At 37.3% G+C, this 26,258-nt stretch overlaps 1 protein-coding gene across 1 annotated transcript; it reads left to right on the top strand.

The window, feature by feature from the left end:
- Positions 1–490: 490 nt before the first annotated feature.
- On the top strand, positions 491–25,548 carry il15 (interleukin 15). Its single transcript, NM_001039565.2, has 6 exons — positions 491–752; positions 11,795–11,889; positions 21,612–21,717; positions 21,801–21,845; positions 23,042–23,170; positions 25,122–25,548. The coding sequence occupies exons 1-6, from the start codon at positions 678–680 to the stop codon at positions 25,251–25,253; spliced, it is 582 nt and encodes a 193-aa protein (NP_001034654.2). The 5' UTR covers positions 491–677; the 3' UTR covers positions 25,254–25,548.
- Positions 25,549–26,258: the final 710 nt, after the last annotated feature.

The following is a 26,258-nucleotide window of genomic DNA, read 5'->3' as shown; positions in this document are numbered from 1 at the left end:
GGGGAGAGATGGGGGTAGTTGAATTGATGTACATCATTCTATTGTTATTTCAGCATGTATACTGTATTAGCTTATAGTCACGTGATGTCAACATGGGAGCGCCCTGAGGGGGGGACCCGCTCTATCCAGAATATACTGCTTTTCCAAATTTCAAGATGATCCGTCAAGACTCTACGATGTTTTAATAAAGTGTGTCCAAATATAATGCGCATTTAGTTTTAAATCGAGCAATCATCCTCTAAATAATTATTTCTTAACGATGTTATCAGAAGTTATTAAATGATCTTATCTCGAGCTCTCGTCACGTCAGTGGACTTATAACCTATGTCCCTGCTTCAACAGCCACGCTTCACTTACATTTTTTGTCGACGTTTTTATTAATTACAGCGGGTTTTGCAGCCCAAAACAACATGTTGCTGTTGAGTTATTACATATTACGCGCGTAAAGCTCCTGCGTGGGCGGTGTGTGTGTGTGAGAGTGTTTTCAGTTGATATCTGATCTGCGTATTAGGAGAAACAGAGGAAGAAGCCTACAGTGCACACACATGGATTAATAGCAGCGATCAATAGGATATCATATATACCATCTCCATGACAGACTTCAATGACTTTTGCATAGGGAGAACATGTGAACTTCACGCTGCTGTTGTGGTTGGCCTACCAACAATCTCGCTTCGATGATTTCAGTGACCCTCTTTCTCGTCTTCATCGCAGGATTGTGGATTAATAAGCCGGCCAAACTAAAATCAATGGTAGGGAAATAAATGCACACTCACTGCTGCTCTCTCTTCTTATTACTCTCACTGTTAAACGTGCATTGAATAATAGAAGTACTAAAGAGCTATATTTATCACTGTTGTAATCATGCACGAGCTACTGTAGCTATATGATGACTGACAGACTGTATATATGAACTAGGCATGTTTAAACAGCAAAAAGCCAACAAGTTGTGTTTAAAATGCATATTTAAATCATTCGAGTGTGTATATACTTTGCGTATTCATGCTACGCAAATATGTTAAGCATTTTACTATGTAAATATTATTTATGCTCGAGTGTTTTGCAAGTATTGGCATTGGACTAAGTGAGCACGTTGTGCACTTAAGGCGTTAAGGATCATTTAAAGCACACACGACGATGATGAATTGCACAAATGCAACAGCACTTAGTCTGAAAGTTAACTAATAAATCAACTGTACAGGTGCACGCGCACGCTTTTATATTGCACGTCATGTTGTTGAATCAGCTCAATTACAAAACGACGATGATTTTGGACGATCCTCATTATTTAAATTAAATTTTAATAAGCCTTTTTTTATATAACATACAATCCCATACAAATCTATAAAATGTAAACAAGGTCTTCACAATTTATAAATGTGTTCGACAACCAGCAAAAAAAAAAAAAAAAAAAAAATATATATATATATATATATATATATATATATATATATATATATATACACTAAAAATAATAGTACGGAGCATAAAAGGATAGACGCATTCATATTTCAAGTGAGGAAATGAAAATCTCCCATATACAGTTGAAGTCAGAATTATTAACCCCTTCTGAATTATAAGCCCTCGGTTATTTTTTTCAACACATTTCTAATTAATAATTAATAATTAACTAATAATTAAGCAAGTTGTTGTTATAATGATGGTTTGTTCTATGGACTATCGAAAAAATATATATAGCTTAAAGGGGCTAATAATTTTGACTTTAAAATGGCTTTAAAAAAATTAACAACTGCTTTTATTCTAGCCGAAATAAAACAAATAAGACTTTCTCCAGAAGAAAAAAATATTATCAGACATACTGTGAAAATTTCTTTGCTCTGTTAAACATCATTTGGGAAATATTTAAAAAAGAAAAAAAATTCAAAGGGGGCTGAATAATTCTGACTTCAACTGTATCTATTTCCTTGTAATCACCATTTATTTTGGCCAACATTTACTCATATGATACATTCTCAATCATGGATCCCATCCATAAAGTGTAGGGCACTGAATATCTTTCCAAAACCTCAGCATTATACATGCTGCTTTAGTTTTGGCCATAGTTATAAGGGAGAACTCATCATTTGTAATATGTGGAACCTCAGTTTTGTCACCTAAAAGGCAAATCCTGGGTGAGAGAGGGATATTAAATCCCAGACATCTACCTAATTGTTTTAACACAGATTCCCAAAAGGGTTGAATGTTTGTACATTGCCATAATGCATGAAAGCATGTACCAATCTCCTGTTTACATTTCCAGCATTTATTAGACATAATTTCTAATAATTTTCAAACAAATAACATGTGTTATTTACATTATCTAGTATCCAGCTGCTTACAACACTCAGAAAATAATTACTGCTGCTTGTTTAAAATGAGCTGAAACACAATTCTTGTAATAGACAACATATCAACAAACCTAACTCAAAAGATGATATGAAATGTAATTGATTTGGGTGGAATAAATTTAACCCAAACAAATTAAGTAGGGAAACAGAACAAAAGGAGGTTCGTAATTCTGTTACAAACCTAAATGGGATCATCTGGATGTATTTAGGGTGGAGAATGCCCTTAGAGGCCTCTCGGATGACGCAGAAAGAAGATTCTCTGTCCAGATACAGTGACATTTGCCATACTCAATAACTCTTTCATTTATTATCCTTCAGCTTAGTCCCTTTATTAATCAAGGGTCACCACAGCGAAATTAACCGCCAACTTATCCAGCTAGTTTTACACAGAGAATACCCTTCCAGCTGCAACCCAGTACTGGGAAACTCAGAGCGTGCTCACACTATGTACAGTTGCCTTGAACCGAGACGAAGCACGCTTGTCCCCCCTCCCGTCTCCCCTGACGGCCCGCACTCGCATTGCATTTGCGCCTGGGCATGCTTACATCATCGATGATTCGCTGTTCAGTTTAAGAAGCGCTCTCGCTCAGCACAGTGGACATTTCTTTATTTTGTTTTAGTGGTTTGGGATGCGGTGACACGCAGTCAAATATTTTGCCAAACCGATCAGCCACTTTTGACGCTCATAAACAACCATAGTCCTCCTGCTGCAGGAATCAGGAGGTTTGCTGAAGGCGCAGCTGTGGTGCAGTGAGGGGTTTGCGTCTTTAATAACCTACGACAGTTTGTGTTCATGGAATTGTAAGAATGATTGATAAATCGACAGAAACAGTCCCTTAAAAGTCACGTCTCGTCTTTGGTTTCATGTTCTGGTGCGCTTTGCACTCACACCATATCACCCTGCAGCCCAAGACCGGTTACTCACTGAAGCCAAGCAGGGCTGAGCCTGGTTAGTACCTGGATGGGAGACCACTAGGGAACACTAGGTTGCTGTGGAAGTGGTGTTAGTGAGGCCACCAGGGGGCTCTCAACCTGTGCTCTGTGTGAGTCCTAATGCCCCAGTAAAAGTGAAAGGGACACTACACTGTCAGTGGGCGTCGTCTTTCGGATGAGACGTTAAACCGAAGTCCTGACTCTCTGTGGTCATTAAAAATCCCATGGCACTTCTTGTGAAAGAGCAGGGGTGTAACCCCGGTGTCCTGGCCAAAGTCCCTCTATCGGCCCTTACGATCATGGCCTCCTAATCATCCCCATCCACCGAATGGGCTCTTTCACTGTCTCTCCACTCCACCAATAGCTGGTGTGTGGTGAGCGCACTGGTGCCATTGTCCTGTGTCTGCCGTCGCATCATCCAAGTGGATGCTGCACACTGGTGGTGGTGTGGAGAGACCCCCCCCCATGATTGTGAAGCGCTTTGGCTGTATGGCCATACACAATAAATGCGCTATATAAATACACATTACATTACATTTAAGCGTAACGTGCCAAAGCCCAAGTGAATCGCACTGTGGCACACCTCTTCCAACTGGGCCAGGGCCGGCCGAGTAAACCCCACCTGAGCCAGATTCCGAGCACTTAAGCAGGTAGCACACCAGAAGCGCCGCTCGGCGGTGCACCGCGCAGCGCCACGTAGCGCTATGTATTTTAGAATTCTAAACATAGGTTTCTATCAGGATACACACACCGGCGCCGCAAGTCGGCGGCTGTCGGCGGCGCCCGGCGACGGCTCAGGACGCAGTTCATTTTTCAGCCGCGCCACAGAGCGCCATCTGATTAGTTTCATGTTAAATATCATTTGAATGTGCGCGTCTGGTGTGCGATACTTTAATTTGTCATGTACGCGCTGTGTCGCGGCGCCGAGCGGCGCTTCTGGTGTGCGACCTGCTTTACACTTCTCAAACGATCCGGGAAACGGGCACGGTTCGGATAGCATAGTGTGAGTAGGCCCTCATACTCATTCACACACACACTACGGCCAATTTAGTTTTTTCAATTCTCCTATAGCGCCTGTGTTTGGACTGTGGGGAAAACCGGAGCACCCAGAGGAAACCCATGCCAACACAGGGAGAACATGCAAACTCCACACAGAAATGCCAACTTTTGCCATACTCCACAATGTTTTAATTAATTATACATTAATGCAGGGGCTCTCAACCTTTTTCACTTCGGGGCCCACTTCTTTCTCCGAAAGCCCACCTGTCTGACATTTTCTCTAAAAGGTTTGTTTAAAATGCTCATTTGATTCTTTATTTATTAACAAGTATACATGTTATACATTTGTTGTGTCTTCTTTTTTATTATTAGCATTTTATGAAAAAATATAATTTTATTTTCATTTAATTATATATAAAACTAAAACTATATAATATATTAAAACAGTATATATTCAAAGAGAACCACAGGTCAACAGGGAGACTGCAAAAGACTATCTTCCGCTTTAAACTGGACTGACTGAATATCTACTATTAAATATCTACTGTTCAAAAATATACAGACAGATGTAAAATACAGTGAAACACCCTAAATCTGTTGGATTGTGTGGATCTGATGGCGGTTGAGTTTGCAGCTGGATATTATTGGGAGATCGCTGACAGGAACAGTAAACAGCTCCGCCAGAGTGCGTCTGAAGCTCATATGCAAGTTTATTTTCCGTTGAGCCTCATGATACTCCCGAATGGGCCGTTCTAAAACACTAACAGGACATTTATTTGGACAACTATGCGGATATATTAAATAGTTCACACAAAAACCACAAAGAGAGACTTTGACTTTCACTTTACGCATAGTTTGTGAATAATCAGACTTGTTAGTTGAAGACGCGATCATGAGGCTGTTTTTGAAGTAATCAATCAGAGAACAGGAGAAAGTGCATTAATTTGATCCTTTTAATATAGAACATTAATGATGAAATCCAAAAATGATATCAGAATATTTAGAGTTAGGCTAATTTAATTCTTGCGGCCCACCTGCAGGATCGCTGAGGCCCACTAGTGGGCCACGGCCCACTGGTTGAGAATCCCTGCATTAATGCATCAATGGCATAAATCAAAGAACACTACAGAAATGCATTAAAATAAGTTATTATTAACATATTTATCAGTGCTAAACATTCCTCATTTATTAGAAATGTTAAAAAGATGCTAAAATGGCAGTAGCAGTAAAAGGGTTCCATCCCCCCGTGTTAATGCACATTTGGAAGTTCTGCATGAGAAATGAGTGACGAAGTTAGAATAAAAATCCACTCATTTGTACAAAAATCCAAAAAATGGGAGATAGAAATGCATTTGCTGGATAAGTTCTGATCTAACGCACATTACTCCCACTTGACCAATCAGCTGTCTTCATTATGCTTGGCTTGTTTACAGTTGGTTGCTTGGTTACCAATACAACAGTTATCCACTTTAAAAACTTGATGGAAACGCACCTAATTTACCTTTATTTATTTATTTACTTTTTTTTTTGCAAACTTTGAAAATATTTGCTTTATAGAATGGAAGTCCGGCTATACTGTCATTCATTAAACTGAATGAGGAAACTACTTTAGCTTATATATTAGGTTATTAAGCAGCCATATATATGCTGTAAAATATTGAGCTTGACCCAATGACTGTAAAAAATATGGACGACGCGACAGCCCTTTTTCCCATTGAACGCCTTGAGGGCAAAACGCCTGCTTGACGGGCACAAACTGTCGCAAAAGACTGCTGAAATTGGAGCCAGACATGCGCAGAAGGACTGTCTGATGGAGCCAGAGGAGGAGCCGCGAAAATGAGCAGAGTCGAGCTTCCAATCAAACGCTTTATGTAAAATCAACCACGCCCCCCGAACTTCTCAGCATGCGTTTGCTGTCATATCAACACAAATGGATGTAATAACGTTAACAAATATGAGGGTTTTATATATTCAATCGCGCCAGCTCCAGGCCGCAGCGCATAACTTACTCACGGCGTCGCGGGCTGATTCCGGCTCGCATGCGGCAGCGCCTGCTCGCTCGGCCGCCGCATCTGGCTCGATTGACTCGGACTGGAATCGGGCAGTGATTCCAGGCATCCGGAGTAGGTCCAGCAGAGGTAACATTAGTCAGTCTGAGCTCTAAGAGATAAGTCTCAAGTCTCCGGCAGGCGAGAATCTAGCCGGAACTGTGTTTTGCTATCTGGGTGGCTAGGCGTGTATCAGCAAACTAATAAAGCCCGAAAAAAGCCCTGAACTTAGCGAATAAACAGTGTTCCACCAGGATCATGTATGTCAGAAACTATAGTTTACTGCTGAACTCATTTTGTCATGGTAAAATAACACAGAAATCGAATAATAACATTTCAGTCTACTTCAGTCTCCTGCCGAAGCTCAGACGCCGCGCTTTGAGAAACTGTCAATCACAGCTGTCAATCACGATGACACGCCCAGCATTAAATTACTGCTAAAAACAAACTGTTTACAAAAATGAAGATCTGCACCTATTTCAGCACAATAACCAGTGCCTTAATCGACCACGACTATCTTTCGGGACATTTTATTGCAAGTGTAATATTTGTTTTTTTTTTTGGGCTCAAGTCTCCTTCATTAACACGGAGGAGGCGGGCTTTATGACTTGTACTGCAGCCAGCCCCCAGGGGGCGATCTAACGGCCGAAACCTTCACTCGAACGTAGGCTTGCGGCACACTTGGCTTGACCATTAAGGTTAATCACATGATCTGCCTATTTTCTGACAACTGAAGAATGTGCTTTGGTAAGCTGCAACACCATGAACAACTGCAATGAAGTCACTGAGCTGCAGCACCACGTGATCTTCAAGACACGTTTGTTGATGTCATACACTGTTAAATCAGTTTTTATGATAATAAATGACTCAAGCTGTTACTGTGAATGACCTCCAACATACTGCCAATTCAGGTCAGAAGTCCTCAGATTATTTCAATATAAGACATACTTGAACAATGAGGCAAAATTGGGACACAACCAACATACACACAGACACATAATAAAGTATAGTCGGGAGGTTTGCAAGTGCATTTCTAGAAATCAGTTTTCATAAAAGATATCTGAAACATTAAAATGACACACTTTTATGTATTCGGCTTGTATCTGATGACCGTTGTACACTGTAGACACCAAAACAGGCTCTCATCTATGACTTTATTTGTTCTTGGACAAGTGGAACGGATTAAAAAAACTAACATATGTACAGTAATAACACTGTTAATACTAAAATAGATCAACAACAAGACAGATGTTCACTGTTTAAAAGCATTAGTATCATATTTGTAATAGTCACTATGTAAAGAGGAAAAAAAAGTTTATTATTAGTAACAAATTGAGTAATTATTTTAGTTAATACGTCTGCACACCTGTTCATTAGCACAACAACATTCCCGAGACAGATTTTTACCATCTGTATAGACCTGAAAGTCATGCACATGGTTTAAGATTAGATTAAAGCTCTTGTGTAATTGATTGTTGAGTGTTTTAGTTTCACACACTGCACGCTCTGTTTCCTGGAAATCAAGCATTTTCTTACCAACAACTGGGAGAGCCACTTCTCTTTCTGTGCACTAAAAATAACGTTGCTGCATCACTTGTTCAAATTGCTTGGATAAATGAGATGAAAACACAGTTCTTGACTTCTTTAAAAACAATTGATTAGATCATTATTAAATCTTATTATATGTTAACTTAATTCAGGACAACATTAATATTTTTTGTGATAACTAATTGCATGGGTAATGTACTTCTTGATAAAAGGTCCCAGTTTTAAGAGCAACAAATAATAACTTGACTTCTAGTTGATCATTTGTAAAAGTGGCAGAAGGTGGATTTTTCTGATGAATCATCTGTTGAGCTGCATCACAATCATCACAAACACTGCAGAAGACATACTGGAGCCTGCATGGACCCAAGATTCTCACAGAAATCAGTCAAGTTTGGTGAAGGAAAAATCATGGTTTGGGGTTACATTCAGTATGGGGGTGTGCGAGAGATCTGCAGAGTGGATGGCAACATCAACAGCCTGAGGTATCAAGACATTTGTGCTGCCCTTTACATTACAAACCAGGGGAGAGGGTGAATTCTCCAGCAGGATAGCGCTCCTTCTCATACTTCAGCCTCTATATCAAAGCTCCTGAAAGCAAAGAAGGTCAAGGTGCTCCAGGATTGGTCAACCCAGTCACCGGGCATGAACATTATTGAGCATGTCTGGGGTAAGATGAAGGAGGAGGCATTGAAGATGAAGCCAAAGAATCTTGGTAAACTCTGGGTGTCCTGCAAGAACGCTTTCTCTGCCATTCCAGATGAGTTTATTAATCAGTGATTTGAGTCATTGCAGAGATGTATGGATGCAGTCCTCCAAGCTCATGATGGAGTCAGACACGATATTCAGTCTGTCTCCACTGCAGCAGGACTTTATATTCCATACTGGACTTTATTTCTGTTAAGTGATGGCACTTTTATCTAAGCAAAGTCAGACCTTACTGTGCTAATGAAATAATAAAAAAAATCAAGGCATGATCATATTATATTCTGGTAAAATAAGTGTAATCCACAGTAGAGGCCTTTGCCTTTGATATAAGCCACTTCTGATGCCGAATGATCAACATGAAGTCAAGTTATTATTTGTTGTTCCTAAAACTTGGATTGGTGACAAGACTTTTGTCAGGTGGTGTATAATTCTCAGCATGCTTTGCACATGATTGAATTCAGAAAGTAAGTGTTGACAGGAAGTGCAATCCAAAGTGTTTTTAGTAAAGAGAAAGACTTTAATCCTCAATTACCATGAAGATTTCGAGAAGAATAAATTCAGAGGTTTCCATCAGCACTCTTTTTTAGGGCATTTGCAGCATTTTAATAACAGTAATGTTTGTTATTTAAAGAGATACTTTTTGATGAATGCTGAAAACCTGTAACCATTAACTTCCATAGTATTTGTTTTTACTATATGGAGGTCAAAGGTTGCTTTTAAAGTATCGAAACCACTTAAGTGTGAGTAAATAGTGAGTAAACTATTAATATTTTTGGGTGAACTATCCTTTTAAAATCAGAGTGAAATAACAGTAAATATATTTTTGAGCTCAGTCTCACTCCACCAGTTCATAAAATCAGTAAACGTTATTAAAGTTGTTTGGTTTGAACTGCAATGAATGGTTAACAGACCATTCAGGTCATTCACATTAAGTGATTAAGTTTAATTGGCTCAGCAAGAGCATCAACAACCCTAAATCACAGGATAATTGAGATCTAAGGGATTTGATGACATTGGTTCAAAGTAAATATTGCTTTTGGATCCGAACTGCATAAATTAGAAATGACTCTGCATTTCATGTATTGTGCACTTTTGTCAGTGCTTAAATTCATGAATCATGTACCTCCATAAAGCATAGTGTTTTAGTATCATAACAATTGTTGGTTTGATCATAGACAACACATGCATCGGTAAAATGTGTCTTGAACAGAGGGTAAATTGTGTTCTTAAAGGGACAGTTCACCCAAAAATGAAACATTCCTCACTATTTATTAAATTCTTTTGAACGTAATTAGGCGCTGCTTGTCAATTAGACAACACTTAAGTGTAATGATAAACCGCTGTGAGTTTACCTGCAGGTGATGTGTGATGAGCGTGCACGTAAAGGGGAGTCAGATTTTAATATTTTAAGTTTGCGCTAGAGTAGGAGCACTCAGTCGTGTTTTGTTAAATGAGTGGAATACAAAAATCTCTAATCTCTAAAATTTTCAAAACCCCAATCTGGAAAACGCCCAATCTGGCAACACTGTCTCCGGGCTCGAAATGAACCTTTTTGCTTGGTAGCACCGGTGCTCCTAACTTTAAACATTTAGGCGCATCAGCCAAAATTTAGTCGCACTTATAAGCACCGTTACTACAAGATTTATACAAACATATTTTATTGCATTTGAAATCAACACTAATCAAACTAACAAGCAAAAAAATATATGTGCCAGCGTGAGGAAAATATGCCTCAACGAAATCCCGTTATTAGAAGAAAATAGATTTTTATAACAACTGAGTGAGCAAAAGGTACACGGAGCGCTCACCAGCCCAGCACGCACTGCTTGACATGAATGAATCTGTTAACGGTATAACTGTGCTGTTCTCACGGGTGCTGTCTGATATTGCACTGATGCTTTTGACATATACTGTACCTTATTTTATGCATACGTCATGTTAATAGCAATACCGGTCTTTTTATGAGTAGTGATATTAGTTTACTCAGTGCAAGCCCGTTTGCGATGGTGTACGTGGTGTTCAATTTTACATATAGCTGCCACTTGCACAGCGGACAGCATTTGGCGATTATAAAGGATTAAACAGAAGCTCTCGTGCTAGAGGGGGCAAACAGTTACCTGAAAATTCCATCCCACAGACTTTTCATAGCGGACTTGAAGCAAATGGAAGTCTTTTATCCACTCTTCGTGTGGATAAAAGTGTAGATGGTGGATTAACATTCAGCACATGATCACTACTAAGATGTGTCATTATTTGTAACTTTAGATGCCATGATATCTAAAACAAAATCTGTCATTGTTCTTTTCATTCTCATCTTCAGCGCTTTACAGTTTTTCGCGGTGTTAGCTCTCTCTGTCATCCCAAGCCAGAATGCATTGACTGAGTGATTGACAGCTGATATTTCAGTGCTAGAGCAGTGGCGGGCCAATAAAAAGAGCGCGAAGGCGGGGCAAGCATTATGGAATTGGCTTTGTTTACTGCAGCAAGTTGACATGACAACTGTTTTAAACCATTCCTGAACGCTGCGTTTCCCGTGCAGAGATGCATTCAGCGTGAATGTCTCCCGAATCCGCGCATGTGGTGAACATTTTGCAGTAAAAACTGGTCGCACACAACAATGTTTTTGCAATTTGCATAAATGCTCCTTAATATATTTTGAAGTCGCATATGTAAAATTTCTGAAATATTAAATGAACCCCCACTCCCCCAAAACTAAAGAAAACCCCAATGCAGTCTGAAAAACAATATCGAAGGAAATTACTAAATATCAGACAATGTTGTTTAACTTTGTTTACAATTTTTAAAATAAAACTGCTTATAATATTATTCATCTTTAAGTAGTTTTTAAATTATTAAAAAGCATTCTTGTCTGCTAGGTTCTTTTATGGGGTCATTAAAGGTTTTGAATGTAAAAATAGGGGTCTCATGAAAAAAAGACCATAATAAGCACATAACAGACAATAATACTGCTTGATTTTTAGGCTGCAGAAACTCTCCATCATTCTACTCAATGACACGGGTGTTTGTTTAGTGGTGTCGCTCAGTGTGTTGTGGTGTGCAAAGATTGTACGCTTTGTTTCCTGGAAATTGAGGCAGATTTTCACTAAGAGCTGGGAGAGTCGCTTCTCTTTTCTGTGGGCTTTTTTCAATGTTTCCGGTCTTCTCTGTATTAAAGCTGTGTGTGTGTGTGTGTGTGTGTGTGATTTCTTGCAGAGAACTGGAAGATGTGCTTGTAACACTCTGTGCTTTGAGAATCACATGGAATGTCATTGGAACTCAGAGGTTTGGAATTCTATCTTAATTCTGAGGTATATCTAAGAAACTAGACTGCATATTTCATTTTGATGATTGCTGTGTTAATCAGGCAGAGAGAGACAGAGATGCTAAAATTAACCAGATATTTAGTGTTGCATTTATTCAATCAGTTGGTAGTCATACATTGCTAGTAAACATCATATTTTGGGGTGTTTTACGGCATGATTGTTACATGTTTAATGTAGTAATGACATTAATTATGCATGAGTACATATCCCTAAACAGTAACCCGCATACTAAACATCTGTATTTAAAGGAATAGTTCACCTGAAAATGAAAGTTCTGTCATCATTTCCTCATCCTCCACTTGTTTTTCTTTCTTCTGTTGAACACAATGGAAGAAATACTGAACAATGCTGGAATAACACTGACAACTTAAGACTGCTTTGTAGTTTGTTTGGATGTTAATGACTGTTTTGTCCAGCACTTTTCAATATTTATTCCTGTGTGATGTATTGATAACATTATAAAAGTTGACAACCACTTGAGTGGGAGTAAATAATGAGGACATTTTCATTTTAAGGCTGAACTGGCCCTTTAAATATATAGTTATACGTCAACCAGAACACCAGTGTAATCTATTTTAGGGTTGAAATATTAAGTCTGAAAAGGTGATTTTTTTATATACATAGACAGCATGGATATGTGCAATGTGCTTAATAACCTTTGTGTACAACATTTAAAGAATAGATGAAACAATGGCCGCTTGTCCTTCAGAGTAACAGACAATAGTAACAAGGTAATTTTATTTATGTGAAAAACTAAACACTCTTAGCTTTACTTATTAAAATATATAACAGATTACATATTCATACTAGGTTTCATTGTATTCAATTATTAAAAACTAGCTGATTAATAATTTTATAATGATTATATAATTTCTGTATGGTTTATAATTTGTTTGTGACACAGAATGACAATATATTATAATGTGAGTGTATAATCAAAACCTGTACAGTCATTAAAGTAGATGCTTGACCCATTTTCATCTTAAATCCAATTATTTAAGTTACTACTAATAAACGACAAGCAAATATGACATTTTGCTATACCAACTGATATTTCTGTGTTTTCTAAACTGCTTTGTTTGGCGTTTTAACAGAACAGCAGAATCAGCAGAAAAGACATATATTAAAGCATTGAAAACAGATACTTAGGGCCCTATCATACACCCGGCACAATAAGGCGCAAGACGTGTTTGCCCTGATGTGTTGCTATTTTCAGACCAATGCACCCCTAATATTCCTGTTTTCAGCCACATTGTTTAAATAGCAAATCCATTTATGCCACTTTATGGACTCATGGGTGTTCCGGTCTAGAAAAGAAGTGTTACGCCCCATTCACACGGGGCATCAGCGTCACTTTGAATGGGTTGCGTCAGGCGTTGCCGAACTGCAATGTGGATCCGTTGGCGCCGCTTCAGAGGCATTGCTCGCTGCAGAAGTTGGGACTAGCTCAACTTTTCAAGCGCCGACAGAAGCGTCAGCCAATCAGATCGCTGTATGCAAATACACCAGCTAGACAGTGGCCTATTGGTGTCTATTTTGAGAAACTAAAATAGACTGTGTAATAGACCAGCCGAAAGCAGGTCTAAAGTCCAGGGCAGAGTGCGTTAGTTCAGCACATGGCTTACACATTGCTTGAAAAATGCAGGATGTTCAGCAATACACAAATAAATGAAAAAGAATTAAAGGAATAAAATATTACAAAAATTACTACTTTCTACATAAATATAAAAAACAGTACCTCATTGCTTTCATCTCGGGGGGCTTTTTTAGTTTATTCATGGCAATTTTCTTTTGTATAATATTATTATTACAATTAATATTATTTATTATATGCAAATTTGTATTTGTTTTATTAAAAACAAGCTTAGATTTGTCCACCACCTGTCAGGTTTTGGATTGTATGGGGCATAGGAATAGCACGTGTGTTTGGATATATCTCATAGTTGTTTGAACACACTTTGTTATTATTGTTCATTTATGTGTTTGCTCACTGTAGTGAAGCATTCAGATTATTCACTTACAAAGTACGCCTTGTAAATTGCAAAATGCGCCATGGCGCTATGCAACTGACTCTTAAAATGAATAGGAGGTGAGACTCTGATTGGTTTATTCTCAAAACACAGCCAGAAATCATTAAGAGAATAAGCTCAACCTTGTTAGACCATGCACTGTGGCGCCGAGTGTTTTTCAGTCCTTAAACTAGTGGATTGAGACACTCTTAATGCTTTTGCACCCTTCATTTACACTGTGTGCCTATATCGTTAACAGAGCCCTTAATAATCTTATAGTGACAAAAACGGCATGTAATTTACTTTTCACTCAGTATTGGTGGTAAATTTCACAAATAATTGCAAAACACTGAATCTGAAATTGTAACTTCAAAATATATTTAATTCAGTGTACAACTTGCTATTTTGTGTTAAAAAAGCTAAATTGACCAGCAATTTTACTAACAACCAGTAAATGCATTGTTGGTTAGAATCTCCATGAAGTGTAAATCAATTCTTGAAACAGCAGGAATAGAAAGCATTTGTTTTGGCTATGTGTCGTTGTATGAATCATTTATCTAAAATGTAAACCTGCCCCCACCCTGACATTTATGACGAATACTTTTAAACATCTCTTCATCATATACTGATCTATATTTACTCGCACTTCAAAAGTAAAACAGAGAGTGGTCTAATTGGACTTTTTATATTCATTTATTCAAACTTTATTACAGACTCAAGATCCAAATCTTAAAAAAAATAAAATAAAAAAACACATAACATCTAACCTAGACATTAAGAATTTACAAATACAACAATATGAATTAGGGCTGCACAACACTGGAAAAATCTGACATTGTGATATTTTGTTTTTCTGCCATAAAAATTACAATATATAAACAACTTCACCAGATGACTTAAAGAGCTGTTTATAAACAATTGATTCAATTAGATTGATTGGACTGATTCTTTAGGGCAGGGAATGGTTCATCAAAATGTCAAAGATTAACTAATGAAAACATTTCGACTGTATTTTAACTGTAACCATAACTGAACCATAACTGAGTTTGGCTGATAGACGATGCCATCGTTTATCGCCCATGGCCAATAGACATCTTGATGCTGAGCCGGCATTACGATGCTCCACCCCGCTCCCGTCGCAAACCCGCTTGCGAAAAATACACACTCAGGTCCTGCTTACACTAATACAGCTTAGTTTTAAAATATCATTTCAGAACGAAAACGATCCACATCCACTCTGGCGTTACATCTAGCATTTCTGAAAAGCAATCCTTCGACACTATACGAGTACCAGCTCACCGGATGTTTTGAGCAGTGCACGTCGGACAATTGATCAAGGATGTACCACTGGATCGTGTCTCACTATAGTTGATAAACATGATATTCAATTAATCTTGTCTCTATCTAATGACTCTTCTGTCTTTTGAATCTATCAGGTAACAAGTCTCAGCGCAGATACACTGCTTCAATGTTTCAGTTTCAAGCCTGTACTTAGTAATTTTAGCACAAACCTCAGATACTGTTGGTTGGTTCCTGTTGGTTGTGCACCTTTTGTACCAACCAAGTTTGTCAACGGCATTATAACGGCCAGATCACTCTGCCTATTCATGCCAGAGTCCCGTGTAAAAAGGGATTGACAGGTGGTAATTTGTGTACAACTTATCTTTATTTATTTATGATTTGTTTATGGGTAAAACAAAGACCATGCGGGTCAGGTAGTTGAAACGGTAGGCTACAAATAATTTATTCATTATGAATGAATTAAATGTTCATGAATAATTAATTCACCGACGCCTATGACGACGATGCCATCATCCATCGCAATATTTCACATTAGACATTGTTATATGCCAAATTGGTCGACATCGCCAAACCCTAAAACGAACATTGCAAATCCTGCGATGTGACGATTGCGGATGTGCACATTGGGATATCAATGCTAAGACGCTATATTGTGCAGCCCTAATATGAATGTCTCCACAGCCTGCAGTGCTAACCTCTATGTCACAGGTGTCTATTCCAGCTCCTGGAGGGCCGCAGCTCTGCACAGTTTTGCTCCAACTCTAATTAAACACACTTGATCAAACTAATTGAGTCCTTCAGGCTTGTTTAAAACTTATAGGTAAGCGTGTTAGAGCAGGGTTGGAACTAAATTGTGCAGAGCTGCGGCGCTCCAGGAACTGGAATTGACACCTGTGCAACATGTAATAAACCCACAATAATCTGGTTATTGAAAGCATTAATGCGTCAGATAAATTTAAACATGAGACTTTATAACGGTGCTTTAAAAGTGATAACTCTTGCACTCAAACATTTCGCTTGCACTATGCCATCAAGGTCTCTTTAGTAAATGATTATAGGCAACTTATATAGTGAGCAGTGTTGTACAGTATGCTTTAACCCTTGTGTGCTGTTGGGGATGTTTTCATCCCCTCTGGGGGGATTTTGAGGCTTAATTTGGCCACAACGTTCTCTGTGTTTTCAGCAAGTGGAAAAATTTTAGGTGAAAAATCTTATTTTGACACATATTTTGGGAAAATGCTTTGACATTTTTCAAAACCTCAATTCACTCCAGGCAAATTGACTATATTGTAAAATAAAACGCTGTGTTCAATTTGTGTTGGTACAAGATGAAGATATAAGGTTAATTAAACATTTGTTTCAAATAAAACCCCCCAAAATTGTGCTGTTTCAGTCATTTTTTTATTGTTATGTTGGTTTAGTTGTTATGTTAGTGGCTGTTTTTGCCATATTGACATTCATTATAATGATTTTTTTTTGGATTGCAAAGCCACGACTGCATATAATCATGCATTCTTGTTGCTGATTTATTACTGTTGATTATCAGTTGTTGTGCAAAAATAGTTTAGTGGAGTTACGGTTTCCCATATATGGAGTTATAGAGTATAGTGTGCATGTGTGTGTGTGTGTGTGTGTGTGTGTAAGAAAGACATTTCAACAGTGCGCAAATGCCACTGAGAAAACCTAAATAAGCAGCTCAGCTCTCAGAACAGTAAACATAGTAAGTCAATTGATTCACACAATATTGTCTGCTGTTTTACTCCTTCAGTTTTTTAACCTCTTCAACAGTGAAAAAATCATGAAAGTAAGCATTGACTCGAAAGAATGCACTATTATATGCTGTTGTGGCAATCAAAAAATTTGGTTTTAATGAAGGCCAATGAACGAAAACAGCCACCAACATAACCAAAAGGATAGTCAATTTAAACAATACACGGTATAAATAATAATATCTTCACCTCGTCTGTATAGAAGCTAAACGAGTATTTTAGCCTGTACATACATCATGTGCATGGATTATAGTTGTTGAGTTTATAATTGTTGAGTTACAGCTCATGAGAGAGCTAAACCACATGTCCCTTTAAAGTTACAGTACAATAAATAAATCAATAGTGGTCACCATCGCACATCTGGGATTGCTAAAGTGCAGTTGAAATGTGCTTTTATGTGCGGTTGAATCCCTGAAGTGTGCATTAGCTGAGTGTGTCTGCACATCATTAACCCTTAGAGACCTACAGCTTTTTTGTACACGACTGGCCTGCCGTTTTTCAGCACTCTTATTCTTATTTTTTTTTTTAGATTTATTTTTGGCCTTTTTGCCTTTATTATTAGATAGGACAGTGTTGAGACAGGAAGCGAAGTGGGAGAGAGAAAGAGGGGGTAGGGTAGGGAAATATCGTCGAGCTGGGATTCGAACTCGCGCCGCCCCGACGTGCTACTGCACCATATGTCGGCACGCTAACCACTTGGCTATTGCGCCGACAGCACTCTTATTCTTATTTTATCTTACAGTGTCAAGTGTCATATACAGTTGAAGACTACATTACTAGCCATATTGTAAAATGTAAATCTTTTAAAAACATTTCCCAAGTGCTATTTAACTTAAAGAAGATATTTTAAGCATAATAGTTTGAATAACCAATTTCCAATAACTAATTTAATTCCTTATCACAATAACGACAGTACCTACTGCTCTTCTAGTTATTTGGAAGATTAGTAATTGACTTTAAGTGCAATTTAAAGGCTTAACTAAGATAACTAGACAAGTTATTGTGGTGTTCTGTAGACATCTGAAGAAAAAATAAAATATGTAAGGGGGCTAATAATATTGACCATATTCTAATATTGACCATTGTAATAATATTAACCACATTTTACAGTTTTTATTCCAGCCAAACTAAAAAAAAGACTTAATCCAGAGGAAAAATATTATATAAAAATACTGTGAAATGTCTTTGCTCTGTTAAACATAAATTGGAAATATTTGAAAAAGAACAAAAAAAAAGATGAGATGAAGTAATTCTGACTGTATTATTCTAAAAAAAATAATTCATTCTCAAAATAGTTCATTCTCAAAAAACACCCAGAATTCATTAAGAGAATAAGCTGTAGTGGCTGTAGTGTATGAGTGTGTGTGTGTTTGTGTGTTTGTGTGTGTGAGAGAGAGAATGGGTGTATGGGTGTTTCCCAGTACTGGGTTGCGGCTGGAAGGGCATCTGCTGTGTAAAACATAAGCTAGAATAATTGGTGGTTCATTCTGCTGTGGTGCCCTGGATAAAGAAGGGACTAAGCTGAAGGAAATTGAATGAATATTTTTAGCCTTGAGACGCTGTCTAGGTCTTTAAGAGTTAATGAGGCAAGACTGGAGCAAACAGCACTGCTATCTAATTGAAACAAAGCTGTTTTTAGCCTTTGAGGTTTGCTTACAATGAAAAGGGTGGAAAACATGAGCTTTGAAAAGTGATCAAATAACAGAGGTGATATTTATAGTCGAGGCTACCATGCCGCAAAAAGATTTGCTCCCACTTAAAATTCTGTCATTATTTACTCATGCTGTACAATTCAAACCAGTTTGTGTTTCTTTCTCTTTTTTAGTGAACACACACACAAAAAAAAATATATTAAAGAAAAGCATAAAACGCTTCAAAATATCTGTGTTCAATAAAAAGAAAATAAAAAACTAAAACCGGTTTGAATCAAGTAAGTGAGTAGTTGGCGCATTATCATTTTTGGGTAACTGCTCTTTAACTATCCCTTTAAAATGTTTAACTTTAACATTTTACAAGCTGAATGACAATTATTTGATCCTGTTAAATAATCGTGAAAAGTAGACAAACCATCAACTTTAACTGTCAATAACTGTATTCTATCCTTCATAACCACGCAGTTCAGTTTAATGTTATGCTGCTGGTATTGATGCACGTCAAATTTACACGTATGATTATTAAATTTAAAGCCTGGCACAGGCTATTTCTGTATCTGAATCTTTTCGTCACTGTGTGATAAGTATTTGTGTGCTTCAGTGCTGTGTGCTGATTAAAACTAGGCATGGGCCGGTATAACATTCTGACGGTATGATAACCATGTAAATAAATATCACGGTATCAAGATTACTGCTCTAAAATATTCTTTTTAAATATCTGGGTAAAAAACAAAACTTTTTCCCCTTTCTACACAATATATTTAAATTAGGAAAACATTTAAAATATTATGAAGCAGGAAACATGTCAGACTAAATAATTCAAATGAATCCTTGACTTCTGCTGTCTTCATTAGTTTCTAAAACACACATTTAAAACGGCATCTTTGGATATATTTTTCTGCTGAAGATACTGTTTTCCTAAAAAAAACAACAAAAAAAGTCAATAAAAAATCGTACACATACCTTAGGAATGGTATTACAGAATATTTTGGCGGTTTTAAAACCTTGACTTTTCCAAACCGCGGTATACCTTGAACATGGTTATCGTCCCATGCCTAATTGAAACACTGCGTTATTTAAGATTACTTGTTTATATTGTGGCTTTTCACAATTTAAAAAGTGGATTTATTGCAGCACTTATCAGCAGTACAGCACACACAGAATTAATAAATTTTTGAGTGAATGTAAAGGCATTGAAATGTATTTTTTCTCCCACTAAGATGGAGATAGATTTTAGTAGCCCAACGGTAAAACATAAACCCCGGGACATCAGACTACCGGATTTTGCAAGTCCTGAACAGGTGTTATGGAGCAGGTTGCTCATTTTGCTAACAACATCCAAAAGCCGTGACTAAGTGATGAAGCCTATTAGAATGGACCTGGACATTATGAAAGCAAACAATATACATTGATGGGGTTTTATTCTTTAAATTTTATAGGTCTTTCTCAAATGTTAGTGCATGAGCATGATCGCAAATGGGATTTTGTTTTCACACAACAGCTTAACACAGCTAGTGTTACTATATTAATAGTCACTTTTGAGCAAGTCATATACTGATGTTGTTTAGACATTTATACCATTTGTTGTGACATTTATATCATTTGTAATTAAAGTGTTTAGATGTACAAAACTTTTCTTATATTATAATAATGTTGTGTTGTTATTTTTGTGGTCAAAAGCGCATCATTAGCTATGTTTCCATCCAAAAATGGGAATCAACTTTATGCACAAAACTGGAGTATCGCATAAAAGACGTGCGAATAAAGCAGCGTTTCCATCCAACGAGTCAAAAGCGAACAAAATCGTCACTTCCTGATTAACTGGCGCCAAATATCAACAGTAAAAATGGAATTTGCAGTGGTAGGAGAAGCTGCGTGAATCTTTTCTTCATTTAATAAATGACTTGTGTCTCAGAAGGCAATCCTGATACGCAGTGAACGTGCGGTGGAGTTTGAAGGCGTGAGACGTGGACGCTCTTGACTGTGGAGGTCATTAATAATATAATACTGATACTAATACTAATACTGAAATGGTTAAGGAGTTTTAGAATGACCAAAACAACATTTCAGATGGTTTACAGTGTGCTCAGCCTGCTGGTTTGTCCATTCACACTCATTTTTATCATCACATGATCTCTTATAACAAAAATCACAGGACCTTTTTTAATGCGCACACTGGAATTTGTGCGGTAAAAGTGTTTCCAGGCGAGGCAGTGGCGCAGTAGATAGTGCTGTCGCCTCACAGCAAGAAGGTCGCTGGGTCGAGCCTCGGCTCAGTTGGTGTTTCTGTGTGGAGTTTGCATGTTCTCCCTGCCTTTGCGTGGGTTTCCTCCGGGTGCTCCGATTTCCCCCACAGTCCAAAGACATGCGGTACAGGTGAATTGGGTAGGCTAAATTGTCCGTAGTGTATGAATGTGTGTGTGGATGTTTCCCAGAGACAGGTTGTGGCAGGAAGGGCATCCGCTGCATAAAACTTGCTGGATAAGTTGGCGGTTCATTCCGCTGTGGCGACCCCGAATTAATAAAGGGACTAAGCCGACAAGAAAATGAACGAATGAATGAAGTGTTTCCATCGCAGTTTATGCACATTTTTTCTCATCGAATAAAACGTTTATCCAACTTAGTTATGCGCATTTTCAAAATTGATGCACATCTTGGTGTTTCCATCAACCGTTTTTTATGTGCATATCCAAAATGCACATAAAATAGGTAAATGGAAACGTAGCTAATGTGTGGATGTCAAGGCTTTGACATCAAATCGATTTACATTTGGCATCATTTTTGATGTAGTGTTGACATCAGTGTGCCTGCTGGGTTACTGCAATATTAGCTGTATTCACAGACAGACAGTGTGGCTTTTCAAATGGAGGTGTAATGGAGATAATGTGCAGATAATAGCTTGTGTGTTGCTGGATTACTAAACCACTGTACACGAACTGATGTGATGTTGTGCCATTTATTTTGTGTGTGTTCAGCTGTCTAAGTGCTCTGTTGCCCTTGACTGAAGGTCAAGCAGGACATCCAGAACAGGGACTGGAAGACCTCTTGACTATACTAGAGAACCATAAGAAATTATTCACAGTAAGTGTGAAATGTGATATTATGACGCACTGTTCGACCAAAACTCATATAGAATAATCATTTCCAAACCTTTTCTCTTTTAGAGCTCTACAGCACACTTGTACACGCCAAAGATAGACGATATTCACGTAAGACCACTTAAATAACTTCATCAAATGATTTGATGTTAATACAATTTTCACTTGGGTCAAATACTAGAGGTGCCATTTTTGTGTCTGAATGAATTAAATCAGTGCTCCCCAACCTTTTTATCACCGCGGACTGGTCAACGGTTGTCAATTTTACCATGGACCGGTGTGGCGGGGCTTCACGTGAACACAGCTGCTGCGCTCGTGCATTCAGGTTAATCATGAACAACTCAGTGCGCATGCGCTAGTTGCACTATAGCGGTCTGATAATGTTTCAATCAAGGTTTATATGCATCAAATACAAAACATCTGTGCCAAACATTTCAACTGACGAACATATTAACAATAATACAACCGTATAGCCGAATTAAATGTATGCATTGGCATGTCACAGCCCTAATGAGTATGATTATGTGAAACTCCATACAGATACACATTGCAATGATTTTGAGTACTTACTAAGAGATGCACGCACACATATATGCACAATCCTTAAATGCTCTGCTGATTTGGACTCTATAATACCTGTTTTATAACTTTAAACTATCAACAACCACCACTGAGCTATATTCTATCGTTCTTCCCGCTCCGTGTTGGATTTTGGCATAGTCCATTTTACGTGAGATGGCGGGGGTGAGTGGAAGAAACCAAGTCGGGGGGGGGGGGGACAGAAAAAATGTATGATTTCTTATGTGGCCCGGTACCAATTGTTCCACGCCCGGTGGTTGGGGACCATTGAATTAAATGAACAAAAGTGATTTTATTAAATACATAAAGCATATTAAGTGTATGTAAAGTGTCTGCCTGAATGTTTAATTAACAACATGATTTCATCATCTTTATGTAAAGATGATATGAGGCTTATTCAATTCTGTATTTTAAAAGTTAAAAATGCATCACTGAAATTTGAGTAAAACCTACTGTAGAGGTTTGAAGGATAACGGAAAAGTAAAATCAGGAGTATTTCATGCCAAACTGTGATCCATAAATCATTTTAATTTGTCAAAATACTCTAAAATGTTTTAGCATACAAACTAGTGTTACACTAAATGAAATTCTTGTTGTCTATACAGTGTAATAGTCAAATTGTATGAAAGTCTCATTGCTCTGCTCTATTATTGTTTTGAATGAACTTTAGTAACACTGCACAACATTTCTGTATAAAACTGAAACACTTGCTCTTTGCTTGTCTGCAGAATTGCACATTTAGGTTTTTTGACTGTTTTCTACTGGAAATGAAAGTTGTTTTGTATGAAGAAGGCTCAGGAGAAGACTCACCAGGGGTGGTGATGGTAGAAAGAACCTTACAGCACTACAGCCAAAACGTAAGTCAAGGCATGAAGCGTGTATCAGGATTGTGCATCGTTCAGAACTGATACGACTGAATTGTAAATGTTTATAATAACACGTCTAATTTTTTCACTGACTATAAGTGAAGTTTATTTATAAAATAATTTCAAGAGGATCACATGCTTATGATTGAACACAGCCGGTCCCGCATTATTCAATTAATGATTCACCAATCAGAAGATTCCTAAGGCACTATAAATACCCTCAGTTCCATACCACAGCCATCTTCATTTTGAAGAATCCCCCCTTCCACCCCTACTCCTCCTCCATTTCTATATGGGTGGCACGGTGGCCCAGTGCTTAGCACTGTTGCCTCACAGCAAGAAAATCACTGGTTCTAGTCCTTACCATGCCAGTCGACGTTTTTGTGCGGAGTTTATATGTTCTACCCGTGCTTGTGTGGGTTTCCCCCAGGTTCCTCTCACCGTCCAAATATATGCATCTTAAGTTAATTGAATAATCCAAATCGGCACCATAGACATGCTCCTAGTAAGTAGTTATCTCTTAAGAGCAATCACTATCTGTTCATTAGCTACTACAGCAGGGGAGATCTCGAGATCTACCTGAGCTCAAACTCCCCTCTCACCCTGCAAACGGGAGGGGGCCCCAGGCTCGAGGATCTTATAAGCTCAGGGCTCTCTCCCTGGACAGCATGTCAAACAAGCATTATAATCAATCATCAGCTAAGTGTGAACTCTTGAAACCTATTTATTCACACAACATGTGGGCTATTTTGGAAACCTTTAATAATCGTTGCTTGAAATGACATTATAAAACAGTGCATATCAGTGTAATTTTATCGAAACTAAAATGTACCTTTATCACACTGAACTGAGCTAAACTGAACTGAACTTAAACACTAAAAACTGAACAACACTGTTCCAGTTACTATGACCATTTATGTGAAGCTGCTTTGACACAATCTACATTGTAAAAGCGCTATACAAATAAAGCTGAATTAAAGTAAATCCTAAAACGTTAAAGTAAAACATTAACTAAACAACAAAAAAAAATCTACATTTAACTACACAGTTAAGAAAAAAGGAAATTATATTAACATAAAAAACACCTATTATTTGCTTTTTTACTGGACATTTAAAGATAAAGGTTAAATATTATTAATTTAAGCAATAAATTATTTTTAAACTATATATACACATATATATGTATTTGTGTGTTTGTGTAATATAGTAATGACATAGACACTAATAAACAATTAAAGAACTTAAACTAACAAAGAATCGTTATATACAGTTGAAGTCAGAATTATTAGCCCCCTTTGATTTTTTTTTTCTTTTTTAAATATTTCCCAAATTATATTTAACAGAGCAAGGAAATTTTCACAGTATGTCTGATAATAATTTTCTTCTGGAGAAAGTCTTATTTGTTTTATTTCGGCTTGAATAAAAGCCGTTTTTAATTTTTTAAACACCATTTTAAGGTCAAAATGATTACCCCCTTTGAATATTTTTCAATAGTCTACAGAACAAACCATCTTTATACAATAACATGGCTAATTAACCTAGTTAAGCCTTTAAATGTCACTTTAAGCTGTATAGAAGTGTCTTGAAAAATATATAGTCAAATATAATTTACTGTCATCACGGCAAAGATAAAATACATCAGTTATTAGAAAGGAGAAAAAATATTATCAGACATACCATGAAAATTTCCTTGCTCTGTTAAACATCATTTGGGAAACATTGAAAAAGGATTTGTAAGTTTAAATAATTGTTTTGAATTTCTAATTGGAATTAAGTTGTGTAATTTTTATTATTTTTTTAATTACTCGTCCCGCCATTTCAATTCAACAGCCATGCATGTGATGTGAGCTGATTCTTCAATTCTGAATGATGCATTTCTAATTTTCTATTATGTCTAATCATGAACGACAACTATATTAATGAAGAATTTGTGTTTCCACAGAATTGCTCAGCGCGACATCCTTGTGAACTGCAAGAGCTCACCAACTCCACTTTGTTTTTTGACAGGATGAGGAACTTTCTACAAAAACTTATAGATAACTGCGGAAAAAAAAACAATGCAACGTGTGATTGAAACCACAATTTCACAGATAACATAAATAATAAGCTCACTTAACTATTATCATCCTAAATTAAGCTGGTGTCTTTTATTTTGTACTATTAATATTTATATTTCTTCTCTGAACGCGTGACTGTTAATACTGTAAGAATGATATATTTTTGTAACAAAAGCAATGGGGTTTCGTGACTGATTGTTCTGTGAATGTCCTTCAAAATGTACAGATGAACAAATACTTCCACTTGTGAAATATGTTTTTTTATGTTGTTTTTTATGTATTGTTACATTAAAGCATTTTTATTAACAGAAATAGTTATGTGTTGATGTGCTGTTGAGGTGAACTGGATCCCAGAGAGTGCATGTTTTGGTTTTTATGCATTGGCTGTTGGCTTCTATTGTTTATTGTTGCTTGAGGAGGAATTTCCTGAGAAAAGTTCATGTGCTTTAAGATCCACTAGTTCATGTTGACATTACTAATTATAAAACCGACAGTTCCGGTTCCTGATTGGTCGAAGGCAATTCAATGACTCGTGCTGCGTCTCAGTTGACCTATTGACTAAAGTGTTCAACTAAATAGCGAAACCCTTTCTACATTGTTTGCAGTGATGGAGGGTAACTAGTTACATGTCAGGGTGTTACGTCATTTAATTACAAAATAAAAGTAACAGTAATTCGTTATAGTTTATGAGAAAAAAGTGTAATTAAATTACAGTTTCTTATGAACATGTTAAAGATTACAAATGGGGTTACATCTAAATGTTCTTTAAAAATCTGGAATATGTTGAGTAATATTAATCTGTTGCTGTGCCTGTTTTTGATATGCACGATGCCTTCTGCTAAGGCCATTTATTAAAGCGGTGCTATTCTGATGCTTTTGATTGGTTTTCCGGTTTTATTGCGGCGCACCACGTCTACCAGTTACCTTAATTCTCCGCCGCTGAAAGCATTAGGCTACTACATCCAGTCTGAGAGTTGCCACCATGGCAAGTAAAATAAAAGCATTTTATTGCTGGAAATTTA

This window comes from Danio rerio, chromosome 1 (genome assembly GCF_049306965.1).
Source record: "Danio rerio strain Tuebingen ecotype United States chromosome 1, GRCz12tu, whole genome shotgun sequence".
Lineage (NCBI taxonomy): Eukaryota > Metazoa > Chordata > Actinopteri > Cypriniformes > Danionidae > Danio > Danio rerio.
Note: the sequence above shows the minus strand (reverse complement) of the source record. Positions and strands in the feature narration are given on the sequence as shown.